This window comes from Cotesia glomerata, linkage group LG1, assembly GCF_020080835.1.
Source record: "Cotesia glomerata isolate CgM1 linkage group LG1, MPM_Cglom_v2.3, whole genome shotgun sequence".
Classification (NCBI taxonomy): domain Eukaryota; kingdom Metazoa; phylum Arthropoda; class Insecta; order Hymenoptera; family Braconidae; genus Cotesia; species Cotesia glomerata.
This window is the reverse complement of record NC_058158.1, coordinates 10,663,404-10,684,284: the sequence shown is the minus strand read 5'-3', so window position 1 is coordinate 10,684,284 and position 20,881 is coordinate 10,663,404. Positions and strand designations below refer to the sequence as shown.

The window sequence follows — 20,881 nt, the reverse complement described above, 5'->3', positions numbered from 1 at the left end:
TAATATTATCGCGAATCGGATTACTGATTAATATCTAATTAAGTAAGTACCAAGTTTATCATAAAATATATTCACAAACTAAACCATAAATTTGATGAAAGAGAATTAATGATACAACACACTCCAAATAATATTTTGAATAACGATTCACATTTAATTAAGCGAATTAAATTTACAATCTGTTTTCGCATTACCATCCTATTGTAACGCATCGAATACAATAATATGTATTATAAATCTCTGATAATACGTCATGGAAATTTTTAATTTGTTTTGAACTTCCCGTTAATAAATCAGTAAAATGTTGTCATAAATTTTCTATAAACATAAATTATTATAAAGAATAAAAATAATTTATTTACCGATAGAATTTTTTTAGGTCACGGAAACCACTAGAGATTTTCAAACTTGCTGGAGGTTGTTTATATATTAGCCGCATGTATATGGGTTATTTCAGGCATGGTTCGAAGCTATTTTCAGTTGGGTTAAAAACACCGGGAATGGGGAAAGATGTTGAAATATAAAAAGACTTAATTTTTAAATCAGTATCACAATGCCTGCGCGCTCAAGCAGGTCGAGTATTTTAATTTAAAAATTCGTCTCTGAAATTTTACGAAAATAAGTTACATAAATTTTTTAAAATGCGCGTCTCAAAAAGTTTCATTTTGTACTTAATTGTCCTACTTGTGGGTTCAATGATTGTACTAAGCAGTGCGAAGCAAAAAAATCAGGGTGAGGTTTTTAAATAAGTAAATATTTTTAATTGGAAGATTTATTTTTGATTTGTTAAATATTTACGGAAATCAATAAGTTGTGCTATCTTTATATGCTCGGTCGGTCAGTGAACATTAACAGTAAAAAATCCCTAGGTTAAAAATAAAAAATAAATTTTGCAAGGAAATATTCGCTTCAAAAATATTTCTTTATCCGCTTTTAAATGATTAATTTCTAAATTTTGCGATGAGATCTATTCCGAGAACTCAAGACACGCTACTTTCGAATTCCTGTTTATACACTATCCTATTTTAATAAGAATGCGAGGAATATAATAATAAATAATAAATAAGTTTTTGAAGACAGAAATAGTTGAAATATTTGCATGCGATTTATAAATAAATAAATAAAATGAATTAATGATATCATAAATGTCTCTGTATTATACATCAATGATGACTCATAGTGTAAAATATTTAAGTACGTATTATAAATACAAAGCCATTGATCTCGTCCGAAAATGTTCATACTTTTTAATGAAATTCTGTCAATTGCGCATTTACGTGACAGTAATCCGCGGATATTTTGGTATGATAATTTTAAACGGGATATTTTTAAATAGGATCAATAAACTTGATCCCAGTGTTGACTTACTGAGGATATAAATCAAAGAATTCATTCAGGGATATATGTCAAGCTATAAATGTAAATGTTTAGTGAACTGTATCGATGCTGTAAAAATTATTACCGTCGGTGAGATAAAAAAAGAGATTTTATTTTATTGTTGGAAATTTTTGATTTTATAAGTGTATTTTTGAACTTAAGGGTGAATTTTATGGAGATGAATTTTTAAAAAAATAATTTTAACAAAGTTAGAAATTAATTTAATTCATGAAAAAAAATTCTTAATTTTTCTCTGCTTAATTATTTTTTTTTCATTAAAATATAAATAATTAGAATCTAAGTAAAAATTTGTAACAAATATTTGATAAATTTTAGATTAAAAAAAAATTGGTTGAAGAGAAAAATTTATTTTGAAATTTTATCAATTAAAATTAAACAAAAAAATTATTTAAGAACTAAAAAATTTTTTTTAAACTATTTAAAATGATATTTTTTTCTCTGAAATTGATTTGATTTTTTTGTCCATCAATCAGAACAATAAAAAAAGAATTGTTTTATTTCCAGCACTGCGAAATAATTTGCATTCTAAAATCCCTAACAAAGATAACAACGTCACGATTGAACCATTGACGAAAACTCCTAAATCGCACTGCTCAAAGGGATACCGACGGACTTGGATTGGAAAATGTGTGAAAAAACATCGCGCATGACTAAGAAGCGGGTAGTAAAATGTGAAACTCAAAGATAATAAATAACTCATTTTAAATGATACACTATAATATTAATTTTTTAAATAAAATTGTCTCATTTATACAATAAAATTTTCTAATAAACAAAACCGTGTTTTACTCGTGAGATAATCCTGGGATAAAAATTAATGATAAAAATGAGTAATCGTTAATCGAATATGCAAATTTTTTCGCATACGGCTGAACGGTTATTTATAGAAGCAATGTTCGGTAGAATAGAGATTATTTTAAAAGTACTTTCATTTTATTTGAACAATCCTTTGAGAATATATTGCTGGACAAGCCAAGGATATTTATGAGACTCACACGCATAAGCGTTGGTAAACGGTTCACTGGAGTAGAGAAGAGAACTGTTTCCGGAATTCATGGATATTCGTAGTCAACCATGCCCCTCATGGTGTAAAGCTGCATTAGTTCTCTGTTGAACATGCGCCAAATACGCCGTATCGTTGTATTAATTTTTTTTAACATATTCTATTGTGTTTGTATTTTATTTTTAGCACCGACAGTACATAAACGTCAAAAAATTATTTTAATAAAACATTTCAAGTTATTTTTTTCTTATTTATATTTTCTAGTGGATTTTTTTTAGAATAATTTATTAATTTATTTAATTAAAATTTTCTATTTTATAAATTATTTTACTGTTAATAAATATTTAAGAAGTCTTCTAATGTTGAAAAATAATTTATTAATAGTTAAATCATTTTTTTAAATATCAAAAAATTTTTTGAGTTATAATCTATATTATTGAGAGAATAAGCATAATTTTGTGGCCAGTGAATTTATATGATAAAATGGGTAGTCACCAATTTATGATGATAAGCATTTAGGCTGCATTCGAAAATGCTCTATCTCTAGATACATAATTAAGAAATGACCTTGTATCTTGTAAACTATTGACATTTTTAAAGATACAAGCTCATCACGCTGTTACACTCATCAAGACCTTTCATTTGAGTACCCACATCAATTTTTCATATATTTATATATATTATATATATGTATATATGAAAAATATATCAAAAATGCGTGTGGGTACTCAAATGAAAGCTCTTGATGAGTATAACTTCGGGATGAGCTTATATCTTTAAAAACGTCAATAGTTAAAAAAGTACAGTGAAATTTAACAAAAATCATTATTTAATAAACTAAAATTTTATTTATTTATAGTTCACAAATCACGGCAGTCACATAGTGACTGCAAGGTTGCTAGTAAATAATTATTTCAATCATATAATTTTATCTATAAAATTATTTAAAAACTTTCTATAAATGAGCTTCATTTTTTATAAAATATAACCAAGTACACATGATCTCACAAAAATATAAACTTCCAACAAAAATAACTTTATCTAAAGTCTCAACAAAAAAAACTTTGAAATAATCTATTTAATGCACTTTAAAAATTTTTCTAACGCTCAACATTTTAACCAAACTTTAAAATTTTTTCAATCTCCCGAATTCAATATGTAGCTAAATAAAAGTTTTAACTTCAACATATAAAAGCAAAATACTGAAAAATTCTCTGACACACGATTCCTCTTATCCAAAATAAAATAAAAGGGAAAAAGATAGAGCGCAGTATTAGCTCGACTAAAAAGTGAAAAGTGTAAACAAAAAAGAGTAAAAAATGACAGTTGATGTACGTAGGTAAACAGACTGTTGGATTATCGAGTGGAATATTCTGGCGGACAGACGTCTCTCTCTTTATACCGTAGAGTCCCTCGGTCTGTTCTTTCTCCGGATTGCCCTCTCTAAAACTTGGGATCCCTAGACACATAAGTTTGATATCGTCCCAAGCCTTCATCAGGTCTTTAACGGAACCAATATATCCTCGCCATACTCCCGCTGGAGCGACGATAAGCCAAAGCGCTCGTATTCAAGTGTAAATACCCCTTTTGGTGCGCCCTCCTCTGCTCTGGATATAGACACAGCAAACCCTTGGAGCTCATATCCACCGAGCAGAGCAAGCAAGCCCACCTTATACATATTGGCGATGCCGGTGAATCGCATCACAGTGAACCAGCAAAATGTGCTCATCCAACTGATCTCTTCCTCATCAACTGTCTTCAACAGGAGTTAGATATGCCTCTCTCTGTGCCCGCTGAATTCATACCCGATTAACTCCGTGGTTAGGTACATGAGCGAGTCTTTTGCAATAATATACCCAATGAGCATTGACAATGATATTGACAGGCTGTAAGCTCGAGAAGGATCGGGCTCGTTCATCCGTGCTCTTGTCAAGTGCTTCGGACAGTACAGCCAGCCCAGAGCCCAGATCATCAGTCTTTTAATGTTGGACTTCCTTCTTTACTTCTGCGGCTACGACTTTTAGAATTTTACTCAGTTTTGCTGATAAAAAAATTGAGTTTAGTTGAGGGGAAAATTATTGAGATAAGAAAAATTATTTTCAACAGCTTGATTATATTTAATAAAAAATTTCTGATTGATTTCAAATGATTAAATTCTTTAAAAGAATTTATTTTTTAATCAATTTTTTGTGAAAAAAATTTGTATTAATTTTAAATTCAAAATTTTATATAAAAAATAATTTAAAATTGAAAAATGAACTAAATTTTTGTTCTTTTACGAACGAATAATTTATGTTATTATAAGAATAAGCAAAACTTTGTGGCCATTATTCAAAAATAGATCCATAATTAAGAAATGACCTTGTATTTCGTGAACTATTGACATTTTTAAAGATATAAGCTCATCCCGATGTTACACTCATCAAGACCTTTCATTTAAGTACCCACATCGATTTTTCATATATTTATATATATTATATATATGTATATATGAAAAATATATCAAAAATGCATGTGGATACTCAAATGAAAGCTCTTGATAAGTGTAGCTTCGGGATGAGCTTATATCTTTAAAATATATATTATATATATGTATATATGAAAAATATATCAAAAATGCATGTGGGTACTCAAATGAAAGCTCTTGATGAGTGTAACTTCGAGATGAGCTTATATCTTTAAAAACGTCAATAGTTAAAAAAGTACAGTGCAATTTAACAAAAATCATTAATTAATAAAGCAAAATTTCATTTATTTATAGTTTACAACGGCAGTCACATAATGACTGCAAGGTTGCTAGTAATTTTTATATCGCGATGATGATTAAAAAGTTGTGTAACCGCAATCAATTTTATCTGGACATTGAATCGTTAATGAGACAGCTCGAAAACTTGGGTGTTGAATCCGCAGTTGAGCAAGACGAATTAATCCTTCAATGCAGTCTCAATTTATTTCACAATTAGTGACGTATTCACGGAGTGAATTACAATGTTAAATCTAATTATAAGACTAATTCATGTATTTAGGTATTCTGAAAAGGGCAAACCGAGATTTGCCAGCTGGAAATTTAATTTTAAAACCACAACCGACTGGACGATGCTACTCTACTTGAATCCCTTCTGATTATACATTATATATTATATCAGTCACACATTATACATCACATAAATGTTAAATTAATCAACCCATGATATTATTTCCACTTGGACGATTCAATGGATATAATAAATATTCATCCTGTATCAGAGTTTGTACAACTATATGACTATAAATGTATGACACCGGACAAACGAGTTATCGAATTCCGCGAATATGCTCTTTTAATGTACGCACACAGTTTTTTTTGTTTCATTTCATTTTATTTCAACGATAGACACACGATTCATCCAGCATCCACCCACGCGGAGAATTAGGTTTTATCATGAATATATAATTTCAGCCTTTATCTCCTGACTAACAATTCAAATAATAATAATTATTATTATTTTATTTGTACGAATATTTTTATAATTTATACAATTAGTTTCGCAAGTTTGATGATTTCCAGTTCGGTGACACAAATGATAATATTGATTAAATTATTGTCCATCAAACACTAATTCAATGTGCAAAAAAGGTAATCTAAATTCTCAAACTAAATTTATTTATTAAATTAATTAAATAACGCTCTTTAAATTCTTAGTACGGACGTAGTAATAATTAGTTTTTAAATGTACTTGATACTTGTACTACAAGTTTATTATTTTTAATCTAGTGAATTAATTATCAAAAATAAAAAAAATTTTTTTGCATAATGTCATTCTCATTTTTTTGGGAGAACCGTAAAAAAAAACTAACTTAATGCCAAAACATTTTATTTTGGTTTTTGTAAATTTTATTTTAATTTTAATAATTTTTTTAACTACTCACCAACTGTTGGCTGATGAAGACCATGATACATGATACAATTGAAAGAAGGTATTTGTGAAATTAATAGTAGACAGTCGACAATTTTTTCTTTAAATTATTCAAAAAAAAAAAATCATGTGTGCAATTTTGTGATTTATTTTTCCTCTAGTTATTTAATTATTTAAATAGATAATCAATTAATTAATAACTTTTCAATTTACTATCATAAATATTAATTTTAAATAAAATAAATTTTGAAAAATACATACAAATAATTTAAAGATTTTATTCATGGAATTTATTGATTGTTTTCTGATTAATCATTCAACTATGAAAAGCAATTTTAAAAATTGTCAGTATCTGCTTGGTTTATTACTACAGATACTTGACAATTTTGGAGTTAAATAAATTTTAAAAAATAGGAAGAGTTAAAATAATAATAATATTATCAAATTTCTATGATTTTTAAACTAGCAAAAATTATTTACTAACTTAAAGCCGAAATAATTTTTTAAATTGCACTAAATTTTTTTTTGGTATGTTTATAATTTCTAATTTTTAATAAAACAAACCAAAAATTGTCGTTCGTAATATACTATTTTTGTATCACATAATACCTGAATCTCCAAAATAATCAAATTCACAGAATATCTGTAAAAAAAATTGAATTAATTTTTAAATTAATTACTAAATAAATTTTGAGGTAACTAAAAAGTACTCACCAGTTGCATATTAGTTATGATAATTACATGCTGATAACAAATGTATTTATTTCTTCATGTAATCCAACAATGGCGTTAATTTCTTCTGAGCACTTCACTGACACTAGCAATAATTACTCACTATAATTACGCACTTAAAAATTACAATTAAAACAATAACACTGAACTACAAAATCACACTTTGAAAATATTTACTTGGTTTCTTTTCACTTTTCTATTTTTAATCAACAATTAATATCACTATCATTTTATGTTCATTGATATAAAAATCACGGTAGCATAAATAACAATAATAATAATAATCATAATAAAACTGAAATTAGTAAACATCTAAAATTTTTTTTGCTTAAAAAAAAATTACTAAATAGAAAATATTGTCAAAAAATTACAATGAAAATTAATTTAACAGACATCTAACATTTTTTAGAATTTTTCTAACAAATAAATTATGGAAAAAAAAATTGACATTTAGAAAATTAAAAAAATAAAAAATCCAATTTTTTAGAAATAATTTTTCGGAGCAAATTTTTTTTAATAAACAAATTTGTTCCAACAAATTATTTAAAAAAAATTTCATTCTTAGTTTTTTAAAATTTCTAAGTCAATTTTTTCTATAATTTTTCTTGTCACAATTTATTTGTTACAAAAATTCTTAAAATTATCAATTATTTCCTAAATTAATTTTCATTTAATAATTTATTTATTTAAAAATTATTTTTATAGTAATTTATTTATCAAAAAAATTTCTAAAAATCACCTGTTAGTTAATTTCACCATCACAATAATCATAACAATAAAATCTGTCTAAAGCTAGGAACAAAATTCCAAGCCTTCACTTCCGAGAAATTTATCGATTAATTTTTCGACGAATATTTCACTTCTTTATTTATTTAATAAATTATTTTTTGCTCTACTTTTATTCTCATTTTTTTTTACACTTGCCAAAATGACTCAACAAAATTATGATTCAACCTCTCGCAGTTTTATGGAGGATGCTAATAAAAATTTTTACATATTATTAATAATTCAAACCTACTTTCCATTTTTATAAAATAACTTTCAATTTTAATCGAGTATTTAATTATTTGATCAATTAAAACCGTCCGGATGATGATCCGAGAACAATGACGCGACATTTTAACAATTGTTGACTCTGGTGAGCAATCTGGGAATTATTGCTTCGAGTCAACGGTTAAAATTTAAAATCGACCAATCAGAGCGTCGCTCAATCGACCAATAAATTTGAATTCTCTCACGCATGCCCGCTATCGGCAGAAATAAGAACTATAAGTGCTTCTGTCGCCAACTTCAGGCAGATTGCTCGGAAACTGCCGCGTCATTGTTGTTTTTTTTGACATTTCGGTCAAATAAATGAATATTATTGTTAAATAATGCGTAAATAATAATAATATGCAAACATAATTGATGTTTATTGATGGATTGAACGAATGAATGACTTTTAATGAAGAAATAAAGTTTGTGTTATAAATTTCATGCTCACTGCTCTGGACATTGTCCGTCACACTAGTTTTTTTTTTGTTTGTCAAAGATGAACGGTAAATTATTTTTTTATAAGTTACAATCGAACTTTAGAACATTTTAATTCACACGAGACTATTTTAATAATAAACTTGATTAATTTAATTAATTTATTATTAAATAAATTATAAATTTCGAAATTTTTCAATTTTCTAAAAGTTGATATTTTTTTTTCTTCAGAAATTTTATTTTTTTAATAAAAGAAAATAAAGTTAGCAGACACCTGACAATTTTTAGAATTCTTTTTATTGAAAAATTTATGACAAAAAAATTTTTTTTTAATTTCACATGTAGGAAATTTAAAAAACAATGCATGGAATTGTTTATAATATTTTTTTAGTTCTAATTTAATTAATGAAAAAAATATAAAAATGATTAAATGTCTGCTAACTTCGCTATCATTTTTTTTAAATAATAATAATTGTCTAATGTTTATTAAAATGTTTTTAAAATATTTATGACACAAATAACATTAATAATAATAGTGAGTTAATAATAATAGTGAGTAGTTAATACTATAAGTAATCAAGTGTTTAATTAAAATATTTAATACGTGTCTTGAGAGTTGAAAAGTGATTAAGTGTTTCAGTTCTTCTTTTTGGAGCACTTCAAGAAATCAACTTTCATCATGTGGTAAGTGAAAAATCTAAAGTTGTATAAAATTTTTTTTTTTTAATATTTATTGAGAACTAGTTCAGTTTTTATGACATTAAAATTAACAGTCACATATTTAAGAAAGTCCAGTGCAATTTAACATAATTAAGAAACGATCTTGTATCTTGTAAAGTATTGACATTTTTAAAGATATAAGCTCATCCTGATGTTACACTCATCGAAACCTTTCATTTGAGTACCCACATCAATTTTTCATATATTTTATGTATATTATATATATGTATATATGAAAATATATAAAATGCATGTGGGTACTCAAATAAAAGCTCTTGAAGAGTGTAACATTGGGATGAGCTTATATCTTTAAAAACGTCAATATTTAAGAAACTCCAGTGCAATTTAACATAATTAAGAAACGATCTTGTATCTTGTAAAGTATTGACATTTTTAAAGATATAAGCTCATCCTGATGTTACACTCATCGAAACCTTTCATTTGAGTACCCACATCAATTTTTCATATATTTTATGTATATTATATATATGTATATATGAAAAATATATAAAAATGCATGTGGGTACTCAAATAAAAGCTCTTGATGAGTGTAACATTGGGATGAGCTTATATCTTTAAAAACGTCAATATTTAAGAAACTCCAGTGCAATTTAACATAATTAAGAAACGACCTTGTATCTTGTAAAGTATTGACATTTTTAAAGATATAAGCTCATCCCGATGTTACACTCATCAAGACCTTTCATTTGAGTATCCACATAAATTTTTCATATATTTATATATATTATATATATGTACATATGAAAAATATATCAAAAATGCATGTGGGTACTCAAATGAAAGCTCTTGATGAGTGTAACATCGGGATGAGATTATATCTTTAAAAATATCAATATTTAAGAAAGTACAGTGCAATTTAACAAAAGTCATTATTTAATAAAGCAAAATTTTATTTTTTTATAGTTCACAAGACACATAGTGACTGTAAGGTTGCTAGTTAAAATAATTTAATATCAAATGAATTTTAAACTTATATTTATTTCACAATAAAATTTTTTTCTCCACGAGTTCGAAGTAAGCCGAGAAGAGAAATCAATAAAGCGTCTTAGTATAGCTCACATATGATAAATATATATTACATATGATAATGATAAATATCATGAATACTTAGATATATAGAGTGGGCTCGTGTCCAGCGTAAAGTACAGACATCTTGGCCCGATCTCTATTCTGTAGAAGCCGCGTAACCAGAGCCGTTTCACCGAGCAGAGGAGCGACGTCTTTTCTCAGACTCCGACTCAGACGATACGAGCTACGAGGACAGAAAACAGAAGACAGAAGACAGAAGTATGTGAGATACGCGTGGATTCGCATACAGAAGCTCCAAAGAAAGTAATATGTGAAAAACTATTTTCTCTGTCTTTCAACCCTCTTCTTTTTCTCCCTTATATTTTCTTACTTCTTTATTTTCATCATCTTTTTACCTTTGCATCGGACCGAGATCAACATTGCAGCGCAGCATACATACAAAGTAACTGTGTGCATGTATGCTACATAGAAGTACGAATAGAAATACTGGAGACCTGCATCGTATTCGAATGCCTGTAGATAACGGACAGATAAGGAGCCATAGATGCGAGCCAGTTGCGTGGGCGGTATTGAAGAGAATCCTTTTGCGAGTGGGTATACATATATATTAGCTCTACTCTCTATCTCTCTACTTTATTTTATCTAACTTTTGACCTACCAACAGTCAATGGGATTCTCCTGCATGTATGTTTGCTGCGAGTGAATGAGCTTATCGAACATTATTTATTTGCATTTATTTTTTAATTAAAATAAAATCTCCAACAACTTATCATTTCATTCGAAATAAAAGATTTAATTTTTTTTTATTGATAAAAAAATTAAATTGATTAAAAAAAAAATTTTTAACTAAAAATTTTTTGTCTTAAACAATAAAAAACAAAATTTTTGGATCAAATAAAATTTATTCAAAGCAATAAAATATTTTTAGTTGTTTAATTCATAGAAAAAAAAAATTTTTTTTATCGAATTAATTTTTTACTAGCAATCTTGCAGTCACTATGTGACTGCCGTGACTTGTGAACTATGAATAAATAAAATTTTGCTTTATTAAATAATGGCTTTCGTTAAATTGAACTGTACTTTCTTAACTATTGACTTTTTTAAAGATATAAGCTCATCCCAATTGTACACTCATCAAGAGCTTTCATTTGAGTACCCACATGCACTTTGATATATTTTTCATATATACATATATATATAATATATATAAATATATGAAAAATTGATGTGGGTACTCAAATGAAAGGTCTTGATGAGTGCAACGTCGAAATGAGCTTATATCTTTAAAAATGTCAATATTGCACAAGATAAAAGGTCATTTCTTAATTACGTATCTAGAGATATAGCATTTTCAAATGCAGCTTAAACACTTATTATAATAAATTGACTATTGGTGAGAATGATATGAAACCTTAAAAAGGCACAAATTCAAATCAAGACCTTTGCAATGACACTAAATTTCACTAAAAAAAAAAAAAAACGATTTTATGATATAATTATCCTGGAAACAAAATTTTTCTTATTCTCTTAATAATATAGATTTGTAAAAAAAAAAAAATTCAAGATCTTTTATCTTTTTTTTGTTGATTAAAAAAAAATTCATGGTACATGTTACATTTAATGACTTTTAAAATAAACTTTACATTAAATAGTACTTAAAATTTTTAAAGCTAAAAATATATATCAGAGAATTTGATTATACACTGAATTTTAGCTTTATAATAATGACAGTATTCTTGTCGATAAATAAATTTGTCTCGGGATAAAAACTACTAAATCCCATGGGTAGTATCACGGGGAAAATTACCTCTGGCCAACAGAACTTGAACACGGTGAACATTGTACTTGCTCGAGTGTGTAAGGATGTGTGTGTTTTCCCGGGGTGGTCTTTATTAACCCTACTAAAGAACGGCTACAGAATATTGCTCGTCATTGGAATTCATAAATTTAGCTGCGGAGCCCGTTTTATGAGATTCTTAATTTCGCAGTGACATCCAACGGCCACTTACTCATCCCGCTGTTCCATAAACCAACTCTTTCAATAATAACAATAATAACAATGATAATATAAAAAACAAACAATTGAAATTAGAGCCAAACTATTTTCCTCTGAAATTTTCAATATTCGTAATTGCCATTTACTTATTAAAAAAAACCAACAATCCAAGAGTCATATTTTATCTTACAAATAAAAAAAATTTTCATTTATTCAAGTGGGCTCATTGAAAAATATCTAGAGTATATATATATATATATATATATATATATATATATATATATATATATATATATATATATATATATATATATATAATGTAGAAATAGATTGATTGCAAGGCTTGATGCGCATGTCCATTCGTCCGTCATTCTCTCATTGTAAATTGTTGTCGTTGCATTCAAAGGATGAACATGTACCACACAGATATGGAAGCAAATGTAAATATATATTTATATATAGGGTTTTTCCTAGAGCATTTATATACATTTAGATGTTTATATCCATAGAACATCAACCGGATATTTACATTCTACAGTAAACGTCGGGATGTACCTATGTACCTACTTTAATATCCTGCCATTGCCTCCGACAAACGCGAAAGGAAAAAATACCCAGAAGCATAGATCAAGATGAAATAAAAATATTAAAGGGAATGGAATATTTTCTTAGAATATTCTTAATCTCTTTTTTATCTTTAATTAATAATTATTTTAATTACAAACTAGCAACCTTGCAGTCACTATGTGACTGCCGTGACTTGTGAACTGTAAATAAATAAAATTTTGCTTTATTACATAATGACTTTTGTTAAATTGCACTGTACTTTCTTAAATATTGACGTTTTTGAAGATATTTATTTATTTATTTATTTATTTAACAGTACATTGAACCCTGCAGCAATGCCAATGATTGGGTTCCATAGAAAAAGAAATGAATATAACAATTGTTTTATTATAGTAAAGCTTAAATATAAAATTAATAGTAGTAAGTCTATGCTTTATCTAATAAATTGATCATATATTATTTGATAGTAATTAACAATTAGATAGGATGCACTAAGTCAGTGTCCAATTGAGGAACAAAGTTTTGCAAGAGAGCCAACATTATTTATCGTGTGGATGTCAAGGCTGTTATCAATTTTATAAAACAAGTTAAAAGCATACATTAAACGATAAATAGGAGCAGATGCAGCGAAGTTAGTACTCGTTAGTGGAAGTTGAAAGGGAACATATAGATATAAGCTCATTCCGATGTTACATTCATCAAGAGCTTTCATTTGAGTACCCACATGCATTTTTGATATATTTTTCATATATACATATATATAATATATATAAATGTATGAAAAATTGATGTGGGTACTCAAATGAAAGGTCTTGATGAGTGTAACATCGGTATGAGCTTATATCTTTAAAAAAATATCAATAGTTCACAAGATACAAGGTCATTTCTTAATTATGTATTTAGAGATAGAGCACTTTCGAATACAGCCTAAATACTTATCATAATAAACTGACTGTCGGTGAGAATAAAATGAAACCTTGAAAAGGCACAAATTTAAGTTAAGACCTTTGCAATGACACTAAATTTCACTGAAAAAACCGATTTTATCATATGACTATCCTGGAAACAAAATTTTTCTTATTCTTTTGATAATATAAATTTTAATTACAAATTAACTAAACAAATTTTTCCTTTTGAAAATTTTATCAAATAAAAAATCACTTTTGTAAAATTATTTATAATAAAATTGATTTATAATAAATTTGATACATTTTTCATAAATATAAGACGGTATGGATTGAAACGTTAAAAATTTAGATGATAATAATCCTTCTCAACATAATTCTACATCTCGTTAACACGCTCATCAATTTTATCTACGTCAGCTTCTGTAACTCTACTATAATTTGATTACCTTAGGTCATGCTCCGTGGATTTTCAACTTGCTTGCTTGTGCTCATCTACGTTAATTTCATGGTCTACGTCAAGTCTTTCGAAAAATTTTATAAAATTTAATTATTTTTCAATTACACAACACATATAATAGCAATTATTATTCTTTAAATAATGTTTTTACAACGCACTTTTAAAAAACTGACGGGAAATAATAAATAAATTGAAACATGCAATTACTTTTAAAAAGCTTTTCATCAGACTCGTAAAAAATCCGGGAATATTTTATGGCGATACTAAAGACCGAAAAAAATAACCTATAACGAATAAAAACTTTCATATTGTGTATATATTTCAGTTGATCGGCGCAAACCACAGTCTCGTGAATTTTCGCTCGTGAAATAGCGAAAGCGAGATTGAAAAATAGAAGTATAAAATATAACCACTCATCTATACTACTATTTTTTTTTTTAAAACTATAAAATGCAATTTGACCTTCAGTGTAAATAAAATATTACCGATAATGAAAAATGTTCGATAACTAATTTAATTAATAGACTGAATTATTAATACGGCTAACCCCATTTTGTGTTGGCAGTAGAGAGCAAGAAATTTTTTAAAAATCCCAGACTTTGATGACTGATGAATGGTAATTTTTTCTCGCTTATGAATGACGATAAAATTCCGTCCATTTGTGAAAAATTTCTAGCAATAAATATAAAATAATTTTTTTATTTCTACCGCTTAAATATAAAGGCAGTTAAATAACGTTTTTTCCCCCAATTATTTTCTCTCATTTTTCACTTTATTGTCTCTTTACTCTTTATCATTCTTCTTCCCTTTGTCGAGACTATTGCCACGGAATTTTTGTTCCTTGAAAAACACATGGGGATGTAATAGTTTATTTTTATTTTTGTTTTTCATTAAATTTTCATTAGATGCCTCATCATACTCTATAAAAAATCCTTTTGACACTTTTTGCATTACTTTAATTAAATTTCACTTACCATATGATTATTATTATTTTTTTTTTATTTTATTATTATTCTGGAATAAAAAAAATCGTGACAAAAACTTATTTATTGAGTGTGTATTTAAAAGTGACTGTGAATCCGAAAGATAAATAAAACGTTTTTTAAAACACAATATCCCAGAGTTTAAGCTCAAGAAATTTATTCGGTAGCACGTGAACATTTGTGTACAGTAGAACCATTTTTACGTGGGACGTTAGATCGATAAAATACATAAAGTCCAGAGAGAAGCGGAAAGAAAAAGAAAAAGCGGAGACAAAAATAAAAATTTGCCAAAAAATTTATTAACTAGCTTTAAAATACGAATCTGAGCGCAGCTATCTAGCGGCACTTCCATTCGGTAACCTAAATCCTCCACCGAAATCCATTGACATAAAAGCGTGAATCTAGACCCACTGTGGAGAGAATTCGATACTCACGTGATAATATAGCGCCGAGAACATCACATCAGAGGAGAAATCCAAAAAATGGGATACATTTATTTCACGGTGGAGTTTATAGTCTCGTGTTTCCACAATTTCGCTCATATTTCTATTACAATAGAGAGAAGAGCCAGCTAGCTAGCAGTCTGGCAAATTATCACCTGTCGACATTTCCAATTCAACGATCTATAATCAAGAGCGCGAGATTTAATCCAGATAGATATATAGACAGTCAAAATGAAAATTAGACGCATTAATTGTCAATTTATTTGTAATTTGAAATTTCGCCGCTTTGAAACATGACTCAGAGCTGGGATACGCTGATGCCAACGCCGGGGACATGAAAAATGCATTTGATACACTTTTTTAAAGACTGCTGGTGAACAAACGCACCACATCACCTGAAACTTCGAAACGGCTCTGTGTCCAACCGGCATTCTCATCAGTTCGTTGAACTTTCGTTCGCAAACGTGTGTTCCTTCATTCCACGATGAAAACATAAGCTAGTATATAGTGTGTATAGTGTCAGCCTCACATCTTGGCCCCCGTCCTCACGCCGCCTGCTTCACCACGTGAATAAGGCTTTGCACACATAGTGCCGTTGCTGACGACTTGTTGTGTCTTTTCCTAAATTTATCATATCATACACACCAAACAATATACTATAAAATCATTTGTTTCACTTTTAGACTCGTTAAAAAAATATTTTAATGTTTTATTTTGTCAATTATGATGTTTTATTTGAACAATTTAATAAAAGAAATGATTAAATTAAAAATTAATATCAGATAAGACTTTTAGAACAGTGAAAAAAATAATTTTTAGTTAATAACCATATACTTCAAGCTTAACTTTCTAGTAGCGAGAAGATTTAGCGACCAAGCGCCAACTAGCGGAATTTTTTGAAACTGGAATTGGTAGATAAGTTCTATATGGGCATATAAAGTAATTTCTTTCACTTTTAGATCCGTTAAAAAAATTTATATATTACCAATAAGACCATATCAGGCTACATGTATAAATACAAAAATATCTCAATTTTTTATTTTTATTAGAAATGTTTTCGTCCAATTAAAACGTTACTTAAACAATTTAATTTAACCAATGGTTGAACTATAAATTAATGTCAGATAAGATTTTTACAACAGTAAAAAAATTAATTTTTAGTTAATTACTATATACTTCAAGCTTAACTTTCTAGTAGTGAGAAGATTTAGTGATCATGCGCCACCTGTCGATATTTTTTGTAACTATAAATTGTAGAAAAGTTCTATATTGGCATATAAAGTAATTTTGGAAATTATTAATTTAAGTATGTCTTACTGTGCTTATATATGACCAATTTTTAAGTCATATATGGACAGATAAAAATTTTGATAAGGATAAATATGGAAAAAAAATTTTTTTCAAGGAAAATAAATCGATAATATTTATGATAAAAGAGAAAGTGTATAAAATAAATGAATAATTATATATGATAAGCTGAGTGAAAAAATTTAAGGGCAAGTTTATTATCTCGTTGAGATCCCCTATATCATGTGACAGAATCTCGTGATCTGCGTAAGAATGTACCAGCATTTTCTCTATGAGTACCACCATCTTTTTCCTTTTTCTCGCTGGCTCCACTTCTCAAGCACCATCCACATTCCCATTATTGCGATAAGAAATAATAAATAGTGTTGTACGTCGACGAGCAAAGCAGAGACTCTTTCTCCAAAAATATAAGCTTTTACTTGGACGATTGCTATTAATAGTGCTGCATAGTAATCTAATAATAATAAATTATCCGTAATTTGTCCTAGATACTTAGCTCGAGGCATTTAGGGGGTCCAAATGTTAATTACGACCTCGTTTAATGGGTTTGATCTTACAAGAATAGAAATTCCTTTTATTTCCGGGTGAATTTATCTGAAGAAATGAATTTTTATTATTTTAATCGATCGTATGATTAGAATGACGATAAAAGTGGTGTCCTTTCTATATTGGTTATAAACTAGAGTTTACATCAGTATTATGCAAATATTTCGTCCAACCAGCAAAGAATGTTATTGGATTTTTTTCAGTCGATCAAATTGAATTCCGATGGTATAGTGAATCCCTCGATTTAAAATACCAATGACGAAGTAAAATTCCTTACGTTTTTTTGCTTTCACTTTTTATACAGAGATTGAAAAACTTGTGTAGTTTTTCATCAATTTATAAATAAGAAAAAATTTGCTTATGCTTTTTCTTTTCAATTCATACCTCTTCTATTGATAAAATTTATGGGTTATTAATTTTTTAATATTAATATTGAATGAAAAAAAATTCATCAACAAAATATTAAAATTTTAAAGTCAATGCAAATGGTAAAGTTTGAGAATAACACTTAATATTTAAGTGGTAGAAGTCAGAGGGTGAAAAGGAGCAAAATTTATGGATAATACTGTCGAGAAATGTAAATAAGTATTGTGACGACAAACTGAAGTTATCAGTTGTTGTGTCAACTCGTCTGAGAAAATTATTCGAGTGTAATTTTCACTTGACTACATTTGACGCGACTCTATTTCCACCGTTACCAAAAGATAACTTTATGAACATAAAAATGATAAATATAAAAACAAAATAAATAATATTTATTTTATTATTCATACTTGTAGTTATAAAAAAAAATTCCCAAAAATTACAAAGTTTGGGCTTTAACTAAAACTTGAGAATCTTGGGAATTTCCGGAAGTTTATCCACAAGACAATTTAAGAGACCTCAGGGACCTTTAAACTTTTTATTTTAAAAGTTGCCGCTCACCGATTCTTCCTCGTTTTGTCTGAATTTCTTTGTCAACACTTAACTTTTTTTAGTGTTTACTGGCCCTCTGGCTAAATATTCACTTACAATAAAAGTAACAAACTTAACCGGGCGATTGTTTTAAACGTGAAACATATTTTAAAGTGCTATCATAAATTCAATCGCGGGATCCATAATAATCCTCAGTGATACGTGAGTACAACAAAACTAGTTTTATAGATTACATGCTCGAGTATATACACAAATAAAATCGATAAACATCGAACGTACCGTGTATCACTCAGGATAAATGAACAGTGGATATAATACGTGCTTGAAATACTTTAATGCAAGTAAAAATCATACAAAAATATAATCCACGGAAAAAATAATGTATTATGCATTTTCGTTGTGAATACGCCTGTATATCAACTGCATAGTAAAGTGAAAATTTTTTTTTGTTCACAATAAATTTTGCTGTTTTATCAGGTTAAATATCCCTGACAAAATATCCTGGACAAAATATCCTACTAAAAATTCACCAGATAAAATATCCATGGATAAAAAATCCGTAGGCAAAATATACAAAAATTAACAAATTAAATACGACTAAATTTTTATTTACTGAAGGTATGAAACAGAACATAAAATTTCACATGCAAAAAATTCACGCTCAAAAATTTCTTGACATAAAAAATTCTCACAGAACAAAAAATTATAATTCAAAAATTTCTAAAAGATTTTATTATAACAAACGACAATAAAAATTAAAAAATAAATATTCATTTAAGCTTGTTACCGTGTTGTGCCCTTTTTAAATCTTGCATAAAAAATTTTTGGTGATAAATTTTTGTTGTGATAAATTATTACAGATTAATAAAGACACGGAGCCATATTTAAATAAATTTTTGTTTCAGAAAATATTACCGAATAAATTTTGGCAATGAGAAATAAGGCCTTTAAGAAACTATTGTTGAGAATTTTTGTCGCGAGAAATTTTTGCACGAGAAAAAATAGAGGGTCACCCGGATTTAATAAGATCACATTTCATTCAACACATTTTTAATAAATAATTGAGGGTCAATTTAACACATTTTTAATATTATAGAATCTAAAAATATTTTGTCCACGGATTTTTTATCCATATATATTTTATCTGGCGGATTTTTTGTATGAAGGATATTTTGTCGGGGATATAGAGCTCGGTTACCGTTGTAATAATAGTCAAAAAAATTTTTAAAAATTAAATAAAAAAATTTTCAAAATACTTACCCTGAGGTTTTCGAGTTGTGAACGAACAAACTCTGCTCGCTTGGCAATATCGGGACTCGCCACTGGAAACGAACCCATATACTGCAAGAAAAAAGATAAACATATATTCTGATTTGATTGATTGCATTGCTATGTAAATACCGTTGAAATAACATTGAAAAAAAAATAAATAAAACAATTTATTGCGCACCGAGTTCGTAGTAAATTATATATATTTTTCTTTTATTTTTTATCAATCAATTTCCAGTTACAAATTGTGTTGATTTTTTTAGTCATTTATCACGAGTTGCGATGAATGTTGATGCTACAAATGAAATCATTTTTTTCCGATGCATCTTTAATCAACACGGGCGATTTAAACCAATTGAGTTGCGAGTGGGAAATTTATTTATCACTAACAACACAATTAAAACAACTCATCAAACATGAGGGAAGTAAAATCACGTTGTGTGTTATCGAAAATAAATATGTAGATTTAATATTTTTTATAAATTGAATTTATTTAATAAAAAAATCATCGAATAGCATTTAGCTGGATGCACTCGAGCAATATTGAGTTGATGTCACGAGATTAAATACGAACGTAATTTAATAAATTGGTGATCAAACGTACAAGGGAGAAATTAATTGTCGAGTGACCCTTATCATTTTCAACAGAATCCAATCATGTTCAGTCGCGGATAAAAGTTCCGATTCGCTAAGAGATTTATTCACATTTCGTTGTTTGGTTAATTATTTAACAGTTATAACAGTTAGAGCTACGGGAAATAAAATTTTAAACTTTTAAAATATCATTTAAATTATAAATTCAAAGTAATCAACCGTAAATGCAACGGTGTTACACTCACATTAACTCAATCTCAATATCAGTGTCTTTAATTATTATAAACCTCAACAAGATATCTTCCTGCACGTTGTAACCTTTGACCTTCGGTAAGACTTGTTCAAGACGGTTTACCTGACGTCCTTTACTTCACTTTTGAATTTTAATTATTACACAAGACACTTTAACTTCCCTCAACTGAACTCGTTGCTGATTACATCTATTAATTATCATTTTATTTATTTATTTACAAACTTTTTTCACGTAAAATTATTCTACGACATAACTAATATTTTTATGTAACCTAATTTAACAATATATGACTATATAAGGCTAAATATAAGCACAGAAAATAATTTATTATATTTTTTTAACAATACGTTAATTTTCAGAAAATTAAAAAAAA

The 20,881-nt window shown here is 27.7% G+C and overlaps 2 protein-coding genes and 1 long non-coding RNA gene across 6 annotated transcripts in view; 2 read left to right on the top strand and 1 right to left on the bottom strand.

Moving 5' to 3' along the window:
* The window catches only part of LOC123274982 (tensin-4-like), a 213,405-nt gene that overhangs the window by 130,601 nt on the left and 61,923 nt on the right, over window positions 1–20,881 (bottom strand). For 3 of the 4 annotated variants that reach the window (XM_044742819.1, XM_044742821.1, XM_044742820.1), the window contains one exon: window positions 19,653–19,733. In XM_044742819.1, coding sequence (XP_044598754.1) covers window positions 19,653–19,733 — 81 coding nt within the window. Of the gene's footprint in view, window positions 1–6,310; window positions 6,350–19,652; window positions 19,734–20,881 lie in introns of those variants that run through there. The other variant, XM_044742822.1, reaches the window with a different exon arrangement.
* On the top strand, window positions 404–2,029 carry LOC123274985. Its single transcript, XR_006511602.1, has 2 exons — window positions 404–732; window positions 1,903–2,029. It is a non-coding gene; the product is annotated as an uncharacterized LOC123274985 (long non-coding RNA).
* Window positions 9,042–20,881, top strand: part of LOC123274981 (cadherin-23) — a 49,293-nt gene continuing 37,453 nt past the window's right edge. Inside the window, exon 1 of the mRNA XM_044742818.1 lies at window positions 9,042–9,183. The gene's annotated coding sequence lies outside the window, so the exon portion shown is untranslated. The remainder of the gene's footprint in view (window positions 9,184–20,881) is intronic.